The following is a 15,798-nucleotide window of genomic DNA, read 5'->3' as shown; positions in this document are numbered from 1 at the left end:
GTGTGCACACCTCCTCTTGGCCAAGAGGTGCTGGACAGGAGAGCCAGTGCCTGGCCCCGCATGGAGGGCCTTCCTGCTCTTTCTTCTCCCTCAAGGAAAGTCTGGAAATGGGTCCCCAGAGCATTTGGAAATTCTAGGCATTGGGAGAGCACCTGGTGGCCATCTTGGTCCACTCCCATGGGCTGCTTGAATTCTCTCAAGTTATTCATGAAAATGAAAAAAAAAAAAAAAAGTAAGTAAATCTTTACTTGGGGGAAGTAACAATGTGAGACGCCAATGTTTGAGAGTCAGCTGGAAGCCTGAGGGATATGCTCAGCCCCTTCAGAGATTCCCGGTTGCTTTGAATGGTGGCCATCTCTTTAGGAGCTGACATCCCAGTTGTGACAGAGAATTTTCCTTTGGGGAGGGCATAATGGTGACTTTCAAAGCAGTGAAACAACTCTCCCCTCTCCAGTTCCTAAGCACTTTCCGTATTTCCCTTTCATGCAGATCAATGTGTCGACCCCTTCAGATGCTAAGTGATAAATGTTCCAAGTAATTTTTATTTTAGAATACAAGAGAGGTACAAATGTATTTACAGTCATACATATACAATCAAATAATATATATCACAGTTTCGTAAATATCATTTTAGATAAATATTTACAAAGTTAAAGTGACCATTTTCTGGAAGTAGAACACAGTTTCTTGAAAACTCTATACATTTTATACTTTTCATTATTATTATAGGTTCTTTATTTTACAAAACGCCCTACGGAATTCGGGGACGTGACCGCAAGGTGGAACAGGCGACACCAGAGGGCGCCCAGGGCCAGAGTCTGGGGCGTCAGGGGAGGGTGCGGGCGGTCGGGGCGACCCCCTTCCCGGGCGACACCCCCTCTTGCCCCCAGGATCCCGCACTGCTGGGAAGTGCAGTCCCCGAGGAGAAGCCGGTCTTGCCCTCCTCCCGCAGGAGTGTGGCTAGAAGGGGAAGGGAAGCTTCTCCTCCCTCAGCAAGAAGTCAAGATGTAGGGGAGGAGGCACGGCTCCAACTCTCTCGTGTTACAGATGGGGAAACTGAGGCCCTAGGAGGAGCAGGGCCTAGCCCGGGTCCCCCAGTGGATACCCGTCTGCCCTCGCGCTGTCTGCCCCGCGCCTCGCCCCTCCCCCTCCCCCTCCCCGGGAGCCGGCTGTGGGGTAAGGGGGCCAGAAGGACAGAAGGGTCCGCCTGCCGGGAAGAGCAGGTCTTGGGTCTCTTCTGGTTGCCCCAGTGCCCCGCCGGCCCCCAACGCTCAAGGTCGTGTCCGTGACTTGCAACATCGCGGGGCACCAGCCCCAGGGGGCAGCCGGAGGAGCCCCGCTCCCTCCCCCAAGGATGCCGGCCCGCGCGGCCGGCGCCACAGCAGCGGGGGGGACTCGGGGGGTGGAGCCGGGCGTGGGGACCCCGAGCACGGGCTGGGTGGCCTGCAAAGGGACGCTGCCCCTCGGTGTCCTCACCTGCGAGACGGAGCGAAGACCATATGCCTAAGGGGGCACTGGTGGGGCGCCCCGGCCTCCTGCGGCGGGGGAGGTCGAGTCCGGATGGAGCAGCCCAGGCCGGCTCTCCGCGGGCAGCGGGCAGGAGGCGCGTGCGCGTGCGCGGAGGGGCGGGGCGGGGCGAGGCGCGTGCGCGTGCGCGTGCGCGGGGCGCTCACAGCACCATGGCCGGCAGGTGGTGCGCCGCGGCGGCGGCGGCGGCGGCGGCGAGCGCGGGCGCGTGCGCGTGCGGCGCGGGCAGCGCGGGCGAGTGCGCCTGCAGCGCGGCGCTGGGCGGCCGGTGGCGCGCGCTCTTCTGGTGGGCGCGCAGGCCGGCCAGCTGCGAGTAGGCGCTCTGGCACACCTGGCACTTGTAGGGGCGCTCGCCCGTGTGCAGGCGCACGTGGTTGCGCAGCGTGGACGACTGGCTGAAGCGGCGGTTGCAGAAGCGGCACACGAAGGGCTTGTCCAGCGTGTGGATGCGCATGTGCGAGCGCAGGTTGCTGCGCGAGTTGAAGCCGCGGTGGCAGATGACGCAGCGCATGCGGCCCGCGGTGCCCGCCGCCGAGTCCGCCGGGTGAAAGTCCTCTGGCCGCGCGGGCGGGGCCCGGGAGGCAGGCGGGGAGGGGGGAGAGAGAGCAGCCTCGTTACGACCCGCGCCGCCGCGGCCCCGCCCCCACGCCCCCCCCGCCCCTCCCCGCGCTCCTCCCCGGGCCCCGCCGCGCACCCCGCCTCGGGTCCACGCGGTGGGGTGAAGCAATGCGCGGCCAGAGGGCGAGAGGGGCGCGGGGAGCCCGGCTTGGGGTCAGATAGGAGCTGGCCTCCACACCTTGATGTGAGGCCTCAGGGACTCCGTGACTTCACCTCCAAGCCTCAACGTCCTCATCTGTAAATCGGGGACCTGCCACGACCTCACGGAGCTATCTATGCACGACTCCACGAGATGATCACACAAAGCTGCACTTTACCTCCCTTAGCCTGTTTACGGGAAGTACCTGACTCAAAGTAGCCTTCTGTAAATGGTAGCCTTCCATAGAAGGCTCCCCCCACCTCAAAAAAAAAAAAAACCCACCACCCTTTCATTTTTTCATCCCACAAATATTTACTGAATGCCTACTATGTACAGGGCACTGCGCCTCACCTTCCTCATTGCTGAGATGGAGGTAAGAGTATTACCCCCATAAGCCTGCTGTGAGCCTCAGAGAAATTACTGTTTGTAAAACATTAGCTGCAGAGCAAGGGCTGTATTAGTTCAAGGGTTTTATGAGGACCCAAAAGGGATGATACCTGTGAAAGGTTTAGCTCAATACTTGGCATGAACTAGGTCTTGAGCAAATGATGCCGATCGTGTTTGTTGACTGGTGTCCCCCACAACATACACACACAGGCACACTCTGCCCCACCTTCATTCAACAGGTTTATACCAAGCATCTATACCAGGGACAGAGGGAAATGCACACTATCAAGGCTGGAAGGGGGTTTAAAGATCATCTCGCCCAACATCTTGCCTTTACAGATGGAGAAACTGAAACCCAGAGCCATTCCCAACATTGTACAGCAGAACTGGAACTCAATCCAGGCTCCCACTGCTTGGCCTCTTGCCCCTTCTACCTCACCCTCTGCCTCTCTGGTGCCCCCCACCCCAGCCTGCCCTCAGACAATTTATTTTGTCCGGAAAACCCACAGCCATTGGTGTCCAGATTATGGTGGTGACTCTGGGGGCACTGGCCTGCTTGAGCAGGTAGTCTCATGGGCTCCATACTGCTGAAGATTGAACCAGGGTCCCTGGAGACCAGGAGCCTCCTTGCCACAAACACATGCATACACTCATTCTGAGTTCCAGGGGTCTCCTGTCATTATGGCCTCATGGAGACTACCTACCATGCTTGTTCTTTTTCTGCTCCTCCTCCAGCCCAGGCACACCAGGGATCCCCAGGAAGGTGTTGTGTGAGTTCCCATACCACACCAGCAGCTCCTGGTCAGGAGGAATCATCTACAGGGAAGAAAGCAAGGTGAGGTCAGGGAGACAGCAGTCCCGGGCGGGGGTGGTAGTAGTGGTGGCCGTGTGAGAGTCAGGGTCTCTGCACATCCTCCTGCAGCCAGGAGGCAGCTGTCCTGCACCTGCCATGGAGATGTGCATCCAGTCTCAGCCCTGAGGAAGCCACACTAACCTGCCCTAGCAAGCTGCATAAACCCAAAAAGCCCTAGGATGCTCTGCCCACCTGCGTCCCCCTCCCAGACCAGGCCTTCTCACTATATCTGTCCCAGCTCTGCTGCTGGGAATGGAGCTGCTGCCCAGCCATGTAAGAATCCCCAAACTGACAGCAACAGAATGGAAGCCTTGCAGCAAGTCAACGCCATGGAAGCAGGAAACCTAGAAAACTTTTCATTTCTTACTGAGGGGAACCAGAGTCAGCCAGCCCTCTGGTGTGCAGGGCTGAGCCAGATGTTCCCAAGGAGCGGGGGCTGTGGGGCACCCTATGGTACTTGGTTACATCCTGTCTGATAATGTGCTGGAAAGTCTCTCCTCCAAAACGCCCACAAGGCAGCACCACGTCACATGTACTTCCTTCCCTATCACAGGCTCTGCGTGACTCCATGCACACGTCAGATGCGAAAAAAAAAGAAGCATTCGGGAGGAGGAACACCTCCACCTCAGGAAATACTGGGGGCACACAGCCTTAAACAAAATCCATCTCTACAAGGGAAAACTCCACAAATGGTGATGGTTTTCTGCTCGTCCCAGGGGAGGACCTGCACCAGGGAAATGGTGAAGGCCATTGGGAGGAAGATGTTCGCAATGACAGACCAGGGAGGCTGTGGATGGCCTGATCCTGAGGTGACCCACACTGCAGGATGTCCCAAGGGGCCCACCAGGCCTTTGGTGAAAGCCTGTTAGCCCTCCCAAGAGGGGAACCGTTAGGCCCCAACCAGCTAAGAGAAGCGAGAGAGATAGGGCACCTGCCTGGCTGGCTCGGTCGGTGGAACATGCGACTTTTGAACTGAGGGTTGTGAGTTCAAGCCCCATGTTGGGTGTAGAGATTCCTTAAAAATAAAACCTTAAAAAAAAAAAAAAAAGACACTTGAAAGAGGGGACAGCCCTCACCCTCCCAAGCCTGCACCCTATACAGCTGACTTTGGCACCTATCCTGGGGGTCACTCTGTGATCTTCCCCAAGAAAGCTGGACACGCCCAGGCAGCAACTGGTTTGTTTTCCTAATGAATCCTCAACCACCTCAAAGGAGTTGAAGTGCCAAAATGAGATGGATACCATCACGGTATCTGAAATCACACAGTAGGTCCCTCTCACGCGGGCTCCCTGGTTACAGAGAAGGCCCCGCCCCTTCCACCTGCCTCTGGCCTTCGGACCTCTGCCACATGCAGGGTCCGTCTGTACCACAGCTTCCTTCCTCTGGCCAGAGCCAGGAAGACCCTCAGGCCATCACAGGCAGCTCTGCTCACCCTGAAAGGAGAGAGTTGGGAGAGGAGGAGCAGAGGAAGGAAAGTATGAGGGGGCCTAGCCACAGCCATCCTCCGAAGACTGTCTGAGGTCACCATGTCCCTGCGCCCATGGCTCATGAAGCATCAGGTCAAGCCCTCAGGGTCACTGAGTGACTAGAAGGCAGGCAGAGAGGGCCAGACCAGCTCGGATGTACAGAGTTTGACTCTGGAAGAAACCAGTACCATCCCTGAACCCAAGGAGAATCAGGTGAAGAAAGCAGACAGATTAGAATCTGGCACCATAGCAAATGTCCTCGAGGCCATTCACAGCCACAGCCATTGTCCTGGAGGCCGGTGGCAGGACAGAGCTGGAGGCGCTGCCAGAAAGCAGATGGAGAAGACAGAGGTTTTGTGAGTCCCCTAGAGAAGAGGAAATTGCAACTAAAATATTTAAGATCAATTCATTGTGAAGGAAGCTGCTCTCTGCGTGACGGTACAGATGGGCCCTCTGCTACCTGGTGCCTGGGTGACCTTCGGCAAGCACATGGCCTCTCGAAGCTTGTCTCCTCTATTGAGAGGGTGGGGGAACATGATCCCTGAGGTCCCTCATCTCTGAGACACTGACTGTAAGTCACCTTGGACACTATCCCTGACCCCTGACCCCTGGCTTCCCTTTTCAGAATCATGGTTCTTCAAAACCAACCAGTCCCTCCCACCCCCTCATCAGACCTGTCTGAACAGGAGACAATGCTACAGAGGTCACACATGTCAGGGTCCATGTGGGCTCCCCACCTGCTGAGCATGTGACCTTGGGCAAGTTGCCTTATGTCTCTGGGCCTCAGGATTTATAAAACCGGGATAGCACCACTGCTCTGGGCTCACTGGGTCAGGGCTCAGCGGAGCCCTGCATATAAAACATTGCAGGGTGGACGGACAGAGGAGCATGTGTTCTAATTTTCCCTGAGCACAGCAATGTCTCGGGAAGCTGGCCAGGCTCTCTGGGACATCGAGTCCCCAGGTTGTCCCAACAGGGCCTGCAGTGTGGCCTGGTTAAAACCTAGGGTGCCTGGCAGCTTTGCCTTCAGAGACTGGCAACGGTACAGGCTGGGCCCGAGAGCCCCAAGGACACGAGCCCCTCCCTGGGCATCCCCAGGGAGAACACAGCCCTGCAGGGGAGGTTCAGCAAGTCCCCAGCAGATGTCACCTGAGTTGCACCTCCACCTCTGGGGGAGGGGGAGGAATCAAATATGGAAATTAGCATCAGCCTTCTCGTTTTAATTGACAATGACAATTGTTATTTAATGTTAATTGGGAGGCACCTGGGTGGCTCAGAGGTTGAGCATCTGCCTTTGGTTCAGGTCCTGATCCCTGGGTCCTGGGATGGAGTCCCATATCAGGATCCCCACAGGGAGCCTGCTTCTCCCTGTGCCGGTGTCTCTGCCTCTCTCTGTGTGTCTCTCATGAATAAATAAATAAAATCTTTTTAAAAATGTAAATTTGGGGCATCTAGGTGGCTCTCCAACCCACTTTGATACCCAAAGTCAGATGCTTAACTGACTGACTTTGGCTCAGGTCACGATCTTGGGGTCCTGGAGTGGAGCCCTGTGTCAGGCTCTGTGTCCAGAGGAGAATCCGCTTGTCCTTCCCTCTGCATGCGACTCTGCTCATGATCTCTCAGTCTCTCTCAAATAAATAAGTAAAATCTTTTTAAAAATTAAAAAATATATATATATAATAAATGCAATAACAACAGTGGTAATGTATGAGGAGAAGCCAAGAACTCTGGGCTTGCACAGATTCTAATATTATTCAACATGATTGTTTGGAATCTTGTTTTCTAAATAAGAGCTTCGATATTGACTTTAATATAAAGTGCATCACTTATTAACTAACACTTTTTTTAAATGTACTAAAATAAATCTTACTAGTTAATTTCAGAAAGTAAAACCACAATGCAGACACATTGACAAAAACGTGTAAATACATCAAGAGGATAAAGGATGAAAAGTGGCTCTCTCCCCTACCCTGGACCCCCAACCACTGTGGCCAGTTTTCTGTACATCTTTCCCCAGAAGGGTTGGTCATTTTAAGATTACTAAAAAACACTGATTTAAGGTTCCTAGGGAGCAACGTGATGGATAGACTGGCTTCTATTTTTCCACACGAGATATCTGATTTTTTAAAAATAATGAGCATTTATTACTTTTATACTATATATTTATTTTTTTAAAAAAAAGAAAATCTAGGGGCACCTGGGTGGCTCAGTCAGTTAAGCATCCATCTCTAGATTTTGGCTCAGGTCTTGATTAGTTTAGGCCCCAGTTGGTTCCACGCTGAGCATGAAGCCTACTTAAAAAAAATCTATTAAGAAGAATCTACTGGAGGGTGCTTGGGTGGCTCAGTGGTTGAGCATCTGCCTTCAGCTCAGGTCATTATCCCAGGGCCCTGGGATGGAATCCTGAATCGGGCTCCTCAAGGGAGCCCGCCTCTCCCTCTGCCTATGTCTCTGCCTCTCTCTCTGTGTTTCTCGTGAATAAATAAATAAAATCTTTAAAAAAAAAAAAAAAGAATATACTGGAATTGAGAATGACAGAGATACTGAGAAGCAAGCCATCAGCACCAGGGAGGCCAGAAGTGGAGTGTCTGTTGGCTCTCAGAGCTCTGGGAAGCTAGTGGCAGCCCCTGACCTGGACACCTGGTCTCTGCTTGCTCGCTGGTACCCCTCATGCGATAACTGCAGACATCAAGACCAGGAGACCCTCAGGACCAGCAGCCTCTTCCCTGAGATCCCAGGTTCCCAGGGGCTTGGCAGCTGACTGCCTAAGAGCAAAGAACAGCCACTGTCCCCCGCCCCAGGCCTCTCAGTCCGTTGATGCTGTGGGTTCTTTACAGCCAACACTCTGGCATGGCCCTGCCAGGACTCTCCGTTGGAGCTAGGAGAACCAGAATTACAAGTGCTCTTCATTCACTTCTCTAGGCAACGGGGACTGGCTCAGGACACATGATAAACCAAATAATTCTCCCAAGAAACTGAATCCCGTACCATAAAGCCCACCTCCCCAAGGTTCTGGGAGAATGTCAGGGACTGAGTCTTCCCTTGACAAATTACATAATCTCTCAACTCATGCTTCTAATTTTTTTTTAAAGATTTTATTTATCTACTCATGAGAGACACAGAGAGAGAGGCAGAGACATAGGCAGAGGGAGAAGCAGGCGCCACGCAAAGAGCCCGATGTGGGACTCGATCCCGGGACTCCAGGATCACGCCCCAGCCCGAAGGCAGGTGCTAAACCACTGAGCCACCCAGGGATCCCTCAACTCGGGCTTCTAGACCTTCCCTACCAGCTGAGACGTTTTGTCCTGCCCCATTTCTGAATTTTTATAAATGGAAACTGATCGGATTTTGGTTTGTTTTCTTAATATAAATTTATGTCACACTGTTGAACATGCTCCCAGGAGGCTCTGACACCCTCCTTTTCCCCCCAGGCGGTACAGAAGCCCTAGTCTAGAAGGATCTCAGTGGCATCTGGATGAATATCAATTTCCATTGTACCACAGATGTCCTGACACACCAATTAATAGAGTTCTAGCAGATACATATTGGCCAGGGAGGCCTCCCAGCATGGTGACCAAGGGCTCTCTGCTCTGGGGTCAGACAGGCCTGGATTCAGATCACAGCTCAACAACCTCCTGTATCTACTCAGTTTTGTCATCATTAAAATGGGGATAGTGATAGTATGTCACAGAGCCGAGAGGACTCAATTCTTAAAAATTTGCTAAGAACCTTAGCATGGTACCAGCGTGTGGTAAATGCCCCATGGATGATGGCGTTATTAATGATGCTTATTATTAATAATCAGAGTGCCCTAACTGCATCCACCCATGAGCAAAGTCAAAAGAAAAATAGTGCCAAGAAAAGCGGACATGGGATTCTGGGGCAGCAGGCTAAATCACTTGGGTGCTTGAAATGAGAAGGCAAATAGCAGAAAGGAAGAGCCCACACTTCAGGGCACAATAATCTGCCAAAACATAGAGAGGGAACAGATGGAAATTTTCTTTCCAGTTCTAGAGTCCAAAGCTTTCATAACTTATTCCTAAATCCCTTCCTTGCACTGAAGTTTGGCATCAAAGGTCTTGCTTGCTGGGGTAGCTGGTTTTGTTGAGAATGGGGTCCATATGTTCCCCTTTTGATCCACCTCCCATCACCTGCAGAAAGACTTATTCATTCAACATTGAATGGTCACTTGCTATATGCTGGGCACTTCCTAGAAATGTCATTTTCGGCACCTCACATTATAGTAAGTTCTTCTGTGGTTGAATCGATGAGGAGAATGCCCCAGGAATAGCATCTGTAGATCCAGCCAGATGCCAATCCCACCTGAGGGTTCTCCACGGACTGGCTGGCCTTGAAACCTCATCTCCATTTGGAGAGCTATTATTTTGACTTTGTGGAAAATTTGAGAGCAGCAACAGTGTGTCCTGCTTATTGGATAAAATGTGCCTTCCTTTTTTTTTTTTTGGCGAGTAATGGGTTACAGTTATGGAATATAAATGGCAATTCTAAGTGACAGAGTAAGAAAATGGATCACGGCAAAGACCCATCCCCCTGGCTAACTCGTACACATGCACAGAATAAACCGTCCATGTATTCCAGAGACTTCAGGGAGTGGCCTGGGGGACAAGCAATTTCTTCTGGTGAAGCCTAGAAGGGCCCATGAACCCTGGCCTCTGCCTAGCAGCACCATGGGTTGTCATACCGGCCCAGATACACCGCTGGTGCAGTAAGTGGAATCTGACATTGCCGCAGAATAGTTTGAGAAAACTGCCACCATGAGAAAGGTGCCCAGCTTTGCTGATTAAAACTAAAATGATTAAAAGTAGAATGACAGTGAAGTGATATTTTGTGTTTCCTTGTCCCTCAAACAGTCCTCAATCTCCGTAGGTTTGCTACCTCTGGGCAAGCATTAGCAGCAAATCAGTGGTATCTAGCTCACGGTATCCTATATGATGCTATTTCTTTTTCCAAGTTAAATCCTTTTATCAAGTTAAATCCTGATGAAGTATAGATGACTTTTTTTTTTTAATCTTATAAATTCAGAATATTGCCTGGAGATAGTATTCAGCCACTTTGCTCTCTGACTTCGGATTTCTGTAGAAATTTCCTTCCTTCCTTCCTTCCTTCCTTCCTTCCTTCCTTCCTTCCTTCCTTCCTTCTTTCTTTCTTTCTTTCCTCTGTAGAAATTTTGATTACTATTTCCTGGCTCTGCTGAGCCATCAGCCCGTGTGACCTGTGCAGGGAGATGAGCTGACACCTCCGAGTCGGCCCCAGCCAGGAGTCCTTTGGCCTGAATCTTACAAGCATTCCCACTGTCTCTTGTGCGTGCATGTGTTTGAGTGGAGGAATGGAACGACTATGTGTCATCTCATCTGTATCAGGATGGCAGGAAGCAGTGCACGAATGTGAGGATGTGTGTGTGAGCCTGAGAAGGTGAAGATCCTGGAGGATGCTCTCTGCTGGAAGTGAGGTTCAGCCACACCTGAGGCTGATTCTAGAATGTCTTGTGGGGAGTCCTTGTTCCCACAGGGTGGTGGCCCAGCCAGATGATCACAGGAGCCACCTTTGTCCTAGGCTTGGGACACCTTCAGTACTACCTTCACACGGCCCCACTCTGTTCCACTTCATTTGAATGCCAGTCCAGAAACTGGGCACCTTTTTTACCCTCCACTTTCAGTCCTCCCAGAGTCCACCTCTCAGCTGGGACCCACACCCTGACCACACCAGTCCCCAGGCCAAGACCATTCTGCCGTTATCTCTGGGATATTTCCTGGACCCTAGTTCTTGAGGGATAACTGGACCTCAGTTCCAGAAGCTGCTAGGCCCCAGTACCCCTCAGGCCTTAGAAGGACTTGAGGCTCTGAGTTCCAGGGAGAAAAAAAGGACTGTAGGGAAATCATTCTCTGGCCCTGGGAGACCTCGTTCGGACCTCTCCAAAACTCAACCAAGCCCAGCCCCACCCAGGAGGACATTGTGCCTTTTTCCAGTAGGGCAGTGGAAGCATGAGGTCTAGGCAAGGGTTGGGGGGGAGCATCCCTCCCCCGCCCCCACAGCACTTCCTACCAATCTGCCATGAGCAAGGAGGGCAGCTTGTCCCACTCCTGGGCCAGATGCTGAGCAAATTTCCTGCCAAGAGACACTGTCCAGGGAGGGTTCCGACAGCATGGCCCCACCATGGCTACCACCACTCGGCTTGCTTTGGGCCATCAGCCCCTCCTCATACACCACGAGCTTTTCTGCCTCTGCCTGAGGTCTCCCGATGGAGAACACCTCCTTTTTCCATCCTGCTGAACCTTCCAGGGACCTCGGCCTGGCTTAGCTACCCACAAACACAGGATGTGATATTTATCTGCTGCTACCTTTCCCTTTCCCTCACCTCTAAGAAATTCCACCCAGCACAGGCATTAGTACTAACATCCCCCCCCCCCCCCCAGTGCCCGGTAAGAGCCTCTGCCACCAAGTGAACCCAGCATCCTTGTCTGCAAACTGTGGATAATTGAAGAATCCTCACTCGTGGATTAAACATGCAAGGATTAGAAAGGATAATGCAGACACAGCCTAGAAGAAGCCTTACACACCGAGTGATAGATGTGCCATAGCTGAGGCTAGAGTCATGATCCATGTGTCATCAGTGTCCCATGCATGCAGAACAAGGGACAACACACAGCTAAAATGCTGCAGACCCTCACTGGGGACCTCACTGTGGAGGTGCTCATGACATCCGCAATGGCATAAAGTCTGAAGTTCTGTCCTTTCTGATCTACAGCCCAGAAGCTGCCATGAAGCTCATGCTCCCAGAGACCATGATGCCAGGGCCCCAGTCCTACGGCCTGGGCAGGGCCAGAGGGGCCAGCATCAATGCTCCTCCATCTCCCGAAGTCCCTGGATGTGGCTGCCTGCACGCTTTCTCCTGGCTGTATCCCTTCCCGGCTTCATACAAAACGGCACACACACTCACCTCAATGGCCTTATAGAAGATGCTGGTGCCAATCTGGACAACCTCCAGATTCTGTTCCTGCTCATTTCGTGCACACTTGATGTAGGTCATCCAGCTTCGGTGGTCCTCCTGGCTGGCATCAATGAAGTAGCGCACCGTGCCATCCTCATTAAACACCTGCATGCAGGTAAATTAGGGACCTGGGAGTGAGGCAGGCTGGGTCACATGTGCCACCTGTGGCCAGGCCAGGCCCGTGCTGGCATATCTGCACACACTCTGTTCTCACAACCGCCCCAGGAAGGGGGAGCAGCTGTCATCATCTCAGTTTTCCGGCTGAGAAAAGGGAGGCTCTGAGCAATGCAGTGACTTGCCTGAGGCTAGCCAGCTAGAAGTGACCAACAGAGTCGTCTCCAGGGCCCCACAGACTCCTGCTGCCATGTGCTCCCCTTCACCGAAAGAAAAAGGGTTCGTAAGGGATCAGTGACTCAACAAAGTGGCATCCAGCTAACTCCCTGGAGATGCAGAGCAGCGGAGAGCACAGACCAGGACCCCCAAGGGGGACACAGGAGCCTGGAGAGGGAAGGCTGCCTCACCGTGGCACCCTGGTCTGTCCTAAGCACTCCCGTGGGAGCTTAGCTTAAGAGTACCCAGAGATCAAACTGGACCCCAACTTCCTAACCTAGCAACAAATGGAGAAGATAACTACTGCCCAGGCCTCCAGGGAGGGAGGAGGTGAGGTCAGGAGAGGCGTCTGGACCTTTGCTCTGTTCCCTTCCTCCTGTTCCTGTGACCAGAGGCAAGATTTGTCACATTGGGCTCCTCCAAGGACTGTCTGGTGAGGGCTGTAGGGGAGATTTGTGATGGGAAGGAAATGAGATTAGGGAGAGGGTGCTCCAGCCTGGCCTCTGCAAGGTGAGAGCCCCAGGAGGAGGAAGTGCTTCGGGAGTGGCTTTGTCCTAACGGTGGTCCACCGTGGCTTCTGGCACTGTCAGCAGAGAGGAGGGTCAGAAGGCCCTGGATGGAGGCCTTTCTGAGCTTCAGTTTCCTTCTGTAAAATGGGAATAATAATTCACGGGGCTGAAATCATTTGACGGAATGCGAGCCCCTGACTCAGATAGCTGACTCAAAGCCAGTTGGTCCCGGATCATTTCCAGGCATCATTATTCTGCCTGGGTTGAAAAGCCCATTCTTAGGAAGCACTGGCCCCTTCCATTCTCCATACTAGCCACCCTCACTCCCAGGCTAGGGTGGTGCAGAGGGGCTTTTCTCGCAGCCTCCTCCAAAGAAAAAGAATCCAGGTGGCTGGGAGGTCCCTCCCAGGGTTGGCTTCCCAGCTTTCCGTACAACCCGGGGCAAGCAGGCAAGCGACAGGGCCTCCTGGGTCTCAATGCCCTCCTCTGTGAAGTAGGGCCAACAGCAGTCCCTAGGGTTGGCCAGAGGAAAAACTGTAAGATTTTCAAACAATGGCTTTAGCAGCATGGTTTGGGGAGGCACCTCAAGCCATAGGGCAGTAGGATCTCCGCTCGGGGAGCAATGGGTCTCAGGCGCCCCAAGCGCCCAGCAGTGGCGACAGGGACAGAGTGGCCACTGTCTGGGGCCAGTCCCAGCTGCACCCCTCTCCTCCCCGGTCCTCACCTACCTCCCACATAAGGTTGTTGTTCTTGCAGATGTCCACGTGCTCCGGGGCGATGACTCGGCCAGTGAAGGGACCCATCTCGGTGCCCGCTTTGATCCACGTCTTGGAGAAGATGCCGAGGCCCTCGCCTGGGATGGAACTCTGTGCGATGATCACCTCCGCCGGCAGCACCAGGCTGGACAGCTTCTGCACCTCTGTGACCACCACGGGGGTGGGGTGGGGTTCCAGGTCAGAGTCTGAGACTGGGGACAGCCAGCCCTTCCCCGCTGGAGACCCAGGCCAGTGCTGCCCAGCCAGACCAACCTCAGGCCCACCCTGGAATAACTCGGGAGAAGTCACTGGGGTGTGTGTGTGTGCACAGAGGAGTGGGGGAAGTGGAGGGACTGGTGCTCAGCTCAGGAGTCTCCTCTGTTTGCATCCTGGGGACACTCTGTACCCTCCAAAGCTCTCGAGAGGTGCTTTGGGGCTCATTTCTAAGGTGTTTGTTTTGTCTCTCCACTAATTCTCAAAGCATCCACAACTATCCTGCCCTCCACCCTGCAAGAATTTAAGAACTACTGTGCCCACAACAGCCTGTCGTTTTTTTACCAAGGGTAAACTGAGGCCAGCTCCCATGAGGAGGTGATAGTCAAGCCAAGACGGCCCTTCCTCGTGAAGCCGGGCGCTCACGGTGCCTCTCTGCACTGAACACAGGGCGCTGTCGAAAGGACCCCTTGTGCGACTCGGAGCTCTGGCTACCCATTCCGGGGTGCGGAGGCCTCGCGGAGCCTCGGGCCAGCCGGCTACAGCGCTGGGAAGAGACCTCAGGCGGAGAAAGCTCAAAAGGAACGCGGGCTGCGGGTGTGACCCGGGGGCCACCTGTGTCTCCCGGGGTGCCCGGGATCTGGGGTGCCAGAAACGGTGGCGCTGGGGCCCAGGCCAGCCCTGAAGTCGCCTCTCTGGGCGGGAAAGAGCTGGGCGGCCCCCAGCCTCCCCCCCACCCCCCCGGGGGTCCCTGCCGGCCTGGCAGCCCGAGTGGGGGCGGCCTCCGTGTCTTACAAGGTTCCCCTCTAAGCTACCTGGGAAAATAGGCGGCGAGCCGGCCCGCTGAAAGGGGGGGGTTAAACGGTGTCCATTGCGGCGCGGCCGGCAATTTGTCACGCTGTTAAAGTGATAGCATTCATTCGGCTCCATTCGAAAGAAATTGCTAATTCTAAATTCATTAGCCCTGGAAGAATGCTGTAGCAGTAAATTGTAGCTCAATGCGGAGGGGACTTGTTTAAAAGGGGCCGAGGAATTCCCCTTACAAAAAGGGGGGATTAGATGGTTGACATAGCGTGAATGGAAGTGGAATTAGTCTGCACGGTAAATTAAGAGAGGAACAGAAATCGTCACGGGGGAAGAGAGGGCGACGCGCAGAGATGCCAGCGCCGGGGAAAGATATTGTTTGCAGGTTGATGAATGAGGAATAAGAACTTGAGACATCTTAAAGAAAAGAAACTTTTCTCGCTCTCTTTCTCTCCCTCGCTCCCTCGGCGGCTTTCTCTGCGGGCCCGCCCGCCCTCCGCCCTCCTCCCCAGCCCCCCTGCCTTTTAAAGTTCTCGGTTTAAGTGGGAACTTTCGCGGGTCAAGCCCAAGTTAACTAAATGAATTTTAAACCCCTTCTTTTTGAGTCAACTGCTATTACACGCCTAGTAAGGCTTTAAATGCCGGGAACCCGCCGGCTCAAAGGGGTGAGGGGCGGGCAGGAGGGGGGCGCGGGGGGCGCAGGGCCCGGGCTGCCCGGACGCCGCGATGCCCTCTCCAGCCGCGCCGGGCGCCGAGCCGCTTCCCGCCCCCGCTCGGGCTTGGAAACTGAGGCCCACCGCGCGTCTGCCCCGCCCTGGTTGGCGCGAGCTGCCGCGGCCCCCGGGGCGTCGCCAGGCTGGGACCCCGGCGCCGCGGGGGAAGGGGCGCCCCGGCCTCGGCCTCGACGGCGCGACTCACCGCCGGAGAAGGACTGCGCCAGGACCTCGGCGGTGAAGGCTGTCTTGGGGCTGGCGTGGTGGCTCTTGTCTTCGAACAGCTGCTCGCCCAGCACGTTGCGCCAGCGGCCGTACAGGAAGCTGTGCAGGATGTCGGAGGTGATGACCTCGGCCAGCGCCAGCCCCGGCGCCTTCAGCCCGGTCTTGAGCACCAGGGCCTCAGCCGGGAGCACGGAGCCCATCATGGGCGGTCCGGGGCTCGCCGGCGCCGGGGACGGACGGCCGGGCCGAC

General features: G+C 54.4%; 1 protein-coding gene across 1 annotated transcript; it reads right to left on the bottom strand.

Moving 5' to 3' along the window:
- Positions 1–1,669: 1,669 nt before the first annotated feature.
- On the bottom strand, positions 1,670–15,751 carry PRDM12 (PR/SET domain 12). Its single transcript, XM_072778349.1, has 5 exons — positions 15,529–15,751; positions 13,567–13,757; positions 11,949–12,104; positions 3,376–3,487; positions 1,670–2,082 (listed from the first exon to the last, which is right to left on the bottom strand). The coding sequence occupies exons 1-5, from the start codon at positions 15,749–15,751 to the stop codon at positions 1,670–1,672; spliced, it is 1,095 nt and encodes a 364-aa protein (XP_072634450.1).
- Positions 15,752–15,798: the final 47 nt, after the last annotated feature.

This window comes from Canis lupus, chromosome 16, assembly GCF_048164855.1.
Source record: "Canis lupus baileyi chromosome 16, mCanLup2.hap1, whole genome shotgun sequence".
NCBI lineage: Eukaryota > Metazoa > Chordata > Mammalia > Carnivora > Canidae > Canis > Canis lupus.
This window is presented reverse-complemented; position numbering and strand designations above follow the sequence as displayed.

What these genes read in the sequence shown, in the direction of transcription:
- PRDM12 (XM_072778349.1), bottom strand. Translation starts at nt 15,751, where the DNA reads ATGATGGGCTCCGTGCTCCCGGCTGAGGCCCTGGTGCTCAAGACCGGG. An exon ending in GGCGCAGTCCTTCTCCGGCG is followed by an intron (nt 13,758 to 15,528) that starts GTGAGTCGCGCC and finishes TGGTGGTCACAG; the next exon opens with AGGTGCAGAAGCTGTCCAGC. An exon ending in ACAACAACCTTATGTGGGAG is followed by an intron (nt 12,105 to 13,566) that starts GTAGGTGAGGAC and finishes ACCTGCATGCAG; the next exon opens with GTGTTTAATGAGGATGGCAC.